At 33.9% G+C, this 5,937-nt stretch overlaps 1 protein-coding gene across 2 annotated transcripts; it reads right to left on the bottom strand.

Moving 5' to 3' along the window:
• Nucleotides 1-439: 439 nt before the first annotated feature.
• LOC105115044 (diphthamide synthesis DPH2 family protein) lies at nucleotides 440-5,115 on the bottom strand. 2 transcript variants are annotated; one of them, XM_011011815.1, is made up of 4 exons: nucleotides 3,487-5,115; nucleotides 1,528-1,602; nucleotides 681-1,066; nucleotides 440-585 (listed from the first exon to the last, which is right to left on the bottom strand). In XM_011011815.1, exon 1 carries the CDS (start codon nucleotides 4,933-4,935, stop codon nucleotides 3,553-3,555), a length of 1,383 nt encoding a protein of 460 aa, XP_011010117.1. In that variant the 5' UTR covers nucleotides 4,936-5,115; the 3' UTR covers nucleotides 440-585; nucleotides 681-1,066; nucleotides 1,528-1,602; nucleotides 3,487-3,552. The 2 variants fall into 2 exon arrangements, with proteins under 2 accessions (XP_011010117.1, XP_011010116.1); XM_011011814.1 differs by having other exon boundaries at nucleotides 446-1,066.
• Nucleotides 5,116-5,937: the final 822 nt, after the last annotated feature.

Raw genomic sequence — 5,937 nt, 5'->3', positions numbered from 1 at the left:
AAAACATAGTCATCAAATCTAACTATATCCATGACTATGACTCGTGTTCAGATTTGATAAATTAACACCTGCCAATAAAAAAATCATTATCTAAAATTATTTTTTTAAAATTAACAAGCTTAAAATAAAAATAGGATAATCGTTATTTAAAATTAATTTTTTTTAAATAACATACTTAAAATAAAAACAGGATAATTCAGTCATCTTTAGACATCCTAGGGCAAACAGCTCTTGTAAAACTAAACATTTGAAATTCAAATTCAAACCATGCAACCGACCATATCATAAAGCAAAGTTATCTTATTTCTTTTGAATTTTAATTGTAATTTCTTTTTCTAAAAAATAGACATATAATTAAATTAAAAAAATAATTAACACGAGATCATAGTTCTTTATATCCATATCTCTTTCATTACCGCATGATTACCAATTAAATCTATTAAACAACGCATCTAATTTTTAATTGATATCTGAACCGCAACAGGAATGCGGCACCAAAACTTGTGCCCTTCTATACAACTCGTCAGGACCAGCTGGTTCAACATAATAGTCACAACGTCTAAATGGTTCTCCCCACAATCCAACCTGAGGATCAATAACCCACAAGATTTTGGTGCAAGTATATCTGAGAAATAAAATCCCTCAATTCTTTCTCGGAACCAAAGCATGCTTAAACTTACCAATAAGTTATTTGAAATTGACGATATTCTCTCAGTGGCATCCACCAAATCCGAAGCTTGTCATAAAGCCGTGATTCAATAACATCCTAAAGAGTAATATCTGCTTTCAGAAATTCTGAAGTATACCTTGAAGAGATTTTATAAGGCCAAAAAAAAAAGTGGAGGTTCGATTATCCACGATCTTGTATGGTCGATAGAGCATTCCAATGATGCAACAAGGATTACTCTTGTTGAGCTCTCAAATGCTTTATCTAAACATCCTTTTATACGAACAGCGGATAAGAAGTACTAGTGCTCTGCATCAGTTCTTGATGATTGCCACTGAATGCCCTTCCACGCAACTTGTTTATACCAGCTAGTTCAAGGTCCTACCATAGAGATCCACACTATTCAAGAAAGAAGGAAAAAAATTAGATTTATAATGCCAGACTGGCACTACAATTGTTTTTGTTTCTAAATTGTCATGATAACGTCTCTCTGATCATCTGACTGACAAGAAAATCCTTTCTGCCTCCGGTGTTGAGACATCGTGGAGTGAAGAATCAAGATTTGTGCATCATTTATTTGAATTTAATGATACAAGATGTAAAATTTGTCATGAAATTGTGAGATACTCAGTGCAACAACATCTGAAATTGTATTATCTGGAATTTGTAAAAGCTCATTTGTTCAACCCAACTAAAATTTCACTAGAATGGAGAAGGTAAAGATATACTGTGCCATGTATCCACCCAACAAAAGCCAGCCACAAGAGGTGGAATACAGATTTTTCGAATGGTGTGACCTACTCAAATGCATGATTTTGATTGACATTGATATGTCATTTGATAGAGAGAAGAGTGGCTACCGTTGTAGATCCTACTTGAGGAGCTTCTAGTTAGATTTGGACTTGAGAGGGACCTGGGTGCAGCCCAGTGTCAACCTGCATATTATTGCAAAGTTTACAAGAACTTAAAAACACTGTATAACAAGATGCTAATTATGATACCAAAAATGCACTTAGTATTTTATGCTTTAGTGCTTTATATGCGTTGAAATTTGTGTTAACCTATGCAACTAACTCATGCACAATATTCAGTAGCTTAAGAATCAATAGCTCGCATTTGCTCATCAAATTTGTCATGGTAGAATGTTCAGTAGTACAATTTTATTAAAAATTATAACCTAGCATTCATGCGCATTGTAGTAAAACATGGTACCACTTCATGTCCACACGAGTCCTATAACCTTGTAGTTGCTTTAGCATATAAACATTCCAATCTTATCCAGGAGTTGCAACTTCCACCACGTATTCCATTAACACCATACATCAAAATCAACATTTTTTAGCCAGCAAATAAACAAGGCGTGTATAAACATTGTGTTCCAATTACTGGAAAACCTTACTTCATCAAAAAAGTCAAAGCCTGTTTCCCATGACAGCCTATGCAGAACATCCCAGGATTGTTCAATCAGAGCACCAAAATTAACAATGACTACAAGTTTTAAGTCATTAACTAATATAAAGAAACATGACCCAGTAATTTTCTTTTTCTCAAAAAATTCTTTCCGTCCAACCTCAACAAAATTTCTCAAAAGAACAATGATCTACAGCAACATCTCTCTCTCCCTCTCCCTCCCTCCCTCCCTCCCTCCCTCCTATTTGTTTGTTAGAAAGTATTTTTCTTTTGGAATGTGGATTTCTGAAAAGTGATTATTTTCTAACGTTAAGCGGCGTCATGAAAAATGAATTCTACAGCAACATCTCTCTCTCAGTTTACACTCAGGCCTATTTGTTTGTCGAAAGGTAATTTTCTTTTGGAATGTGGATTTCTGAAAAGTGATTATTTTCTAATGTTAAGCAGTGTCATGAAAAATGAATTCTACAGCAACATCTCTCTCTCAGTTTACACTCAGGCCTATTTATTTATTTATCGGAAAGTAGTTTTTTTTTTGGAATGTGAATTTCTGAAAAGTGATTATTTTTTAATGTTAAGCATTTTCATGAAAAATGAATTGAAAAATAACTTTTAATTTTTAATTTTTTTCCAAGTTTGTTAAAAAAATAGAAACCAGATCTGACAAATAAAAAAGTTGAAGGAGAATGAAATTTAAAAAAAAAATCAATTTCATAAATTATTTCAAATTAAAAAATTGCAATCAAAGAATAGGGATTAAATTTAATAAATAAAAAAAGTTAAAAGATGATGAAATTGAAAAAAATAATTCTAATTTCATAAATTATTTAAAATAAAATAAATATCAACAAAAAAAAAGATATTAAATCTGATAAATAAATAAAATCTCAATTAAGAAAAGGATAAGAGAAAGACAAATTGTAATGGTAATTTAGTCATTTCACTTTATTTTTATGTGCAATTTCTTGAAAGTGTATTCTGCCCAAAATATAAAAAAATACTTTTTTGAAAACCAAGCCAAATTTTTCTTTGACTAGAAAGTGTTTTTCATTAACGAACTTTCCTAATCCTAATGGTAAACAAACATGAAAAAGTTTGGAAATGATCTCCAGGAAACAAAGTTCCATGAAACAAACAGGGCCTACAACTAACAAGATATTAAGGGTAGTTTATCCTCATCATAATACAGAACCTCACTGTATAATAGCTGTCGTAATGTAAACAATATGTTATTTTCACGTATCTAAACACATTAAGCATTTACTGAAATCAATGTCAATCATTCCTTCATAGTTCGTATGAGTTCCTAAACTACAAATGAATCATTTCATAGAAACTGAAAGCAACTTTCATATGCTAAAATATTAGTTATAGAAGATTAAAAACATGGAAGGAGTTTGACAGCTTACTCGTAGTAAGAAACCTCAGCACCATTCCTAGGTGCACTAGTTTACAGTCTTATGTGTCCAGTGATGTTAAGAAGCAGGATCATTTCTGATAGAAGAGACAACATTTCTCCGCACTGGGCGAGTTGGCTTCTTCACATAAGAAGAATTCCATTCCCCCCCATCCTGAGCATAGTAATCCATGGGATACTCCCCACCGAAATCTTTCTCCACACCCTTTGCATCCCCATTGCTACATTCACAACATGATCCATCACTCTTCTGACCACATCCCAAACCACTCCCACCACCATCACACCCTGAATTCACCACCAAACTCTTCTCCCACCAGCCAGCCAAATCCCCAAGCGCAATCTCTGCCTCGAAAGGCGTCAACAATGGCTTCTTAAAAGCATCCCCCCAATCAATAGAAAGCCTAGGACAAGCGATTTGAATCCAAGCATCAACAGAATCCTCAAACAATGCAATCCTACTCGGACTAATTTCTGACATCAAAACAACCATATAATCATACCCTTTCTCCCCCATCTTCTTTTCCAACCTTTCCAGTATCCTCGGGTTCCCTTGCCTTCCCAAAGTTCCCAAAACAACCCCCCAACTCCTCGCTCCCTTTGCCCTCTCTATTGCCTTTTTCCTTACCTCCTTCATTCCCTTATGATCATACTCCTCCAAAAACAACTTCCCTAAATAAGGGTCATACCTAAATGCCTTGATCCCTGGATTCGCAATCATAAATGCCTCTAAATGAAACCTTCCATCTGCTACAAACACCAAAACCATCTCCTCCTCACTAAAACCCAAATTCCCAACAACATTTTTTGACATTTTGGGTGCGGTACAACCCAAAACCTCTCCAGCCGATAAGGGTTTCGATTGCGGGATCAAAACAACAAACCCATTATTTTCCAACTCAGGTTTCGCTTCCCTGATCGCCGAAGCAAACTGAATCGTGCCCGCGAGCACAATATTTCTCTTGTGGGTCCCAAAATTGAGGCTGATCGTGTTGATCAAACGGCTGACATCGATTTTTATTTCTACAAAGACATAGAGACATGGGATTTTGGTGGCATCAATAGGTATCAAACAGCTATGACCGTAGTGTATCAATAAATCGGCATCGAGAGCCAAAGCCGACAAATCGTCCACACAGCAGGCGCCGTAGGTGACGTCGCCGAGGACGAAGCAGTGGGTGACGTCAGCGAAGGCAGTGAAGATGTCAGAGAGGATTAGAGAATACATGAGGAGGCCTTCAGGGAGCTGGAGGGCGATGCGTTTAGCGTTGGTGGAACGCACGCGCCAGATACATTTGTGGATTTCGAAGTTGTAGTTGGAAGGCAAGAGAGAGATGGAGGCGTTAAGGGATGGGTCGTTCAGGACTGATTCTGGGATTTGGGATTTTATGAAACGTTTTGGTGTTGGTTTTGATTTTTGATTGAGTTGGATTGCTTGCATTTTTTTGAGAATTATAATGTTGATTTTTGTTAGTTTTCTTTCAGTTGCATAAACTGCTGCTGCTGAGAGGGGAGGAGAGAGTGGGGGTGCTGTTTGTGAGTCTCTAAGTTGGGAATCTAGGGTTTTGGCAATGGGGATATCTTTTACACATCAGCGTGTGCGAGGGTAGCTAATGTTTATTTATTTTCAAGACTTAATTTTATTCGATTATTATAAAGATTGAAAGTGCATTAGCCGTTTTGCGTTGTTAGGTCATCTCCAATTAACTATAATCTAAAAATCTAAATGAGGAGGGGGTTCGCTATATCCCTGCTCTCACAAGCGCTATTAAATTATTTATTTAAAAAAATAATGTTTTATTTTTATTTTTATTTTTTTAATTAATATTTTTTTTAATTTTATCTTTTAATATTAATTTTTTTATTAAATCATTGCGCTATTGTGGCATAAATTATAAATTTAGTAAGTTAGCTTAAATAATTAAATTTCTTATTAATTTTTTTAATTATATCATTTAATATTAAATTGATTAAAGATTATATATTATGATTTATTTTGTTTAATTTTTATTATGTTATTCCAGCCTTATGATTCGAGAAGATTGTTTAATAAGTTAATTTAAGTTGATTTTAATTGTTATTTTTTAATGTATTTTTTATATTATTATTCAATACATGATCAGTTAAAAATCAAGTTTTATAATTTATTGTGATTTTTTTTTAACAGGAATATCTTGGTCACACAAACAAGGTCGTGGGTTTTGGTATTTTGAACCTTGTTGAATCAAGTTGTTTTTTATTTTTCTACTAAGAGATTATATCAATCTTATGACTCGAGTCATAGATCCTTCAACATTGATTTTTTTTATTGGATTGTCCTTATCTCATTACTTGAATCACCAATTTGGCAAGTTAACCTAGTTAACTTAGTTTTTTTAATTGATTTTTTATTCAATTTTATTATTTAATATTGTGTTTGATTAAGAATTAGACTTCATAATAT

This window comes from Populus euphratica, unplaced genomic scaffold (assembly GCF_000495115.2).
Source record: "Populus euphratica unplaced genomic scaffold, PopEup_1.0 scaffold622.1, whole genome shotgun sequence".
Lineage (NCBI taxonomy): Eukaryota > Viridiplantae > Streptophyta > Magnoliopsida > Malpighiales > Salicaceae > Populus > Populus euphratica.
The sequence above is the reverse complement of the archived record's forward strand: the minus strand, read 5'-3'. Positions and strand labels throughout refer to the sequence as shown.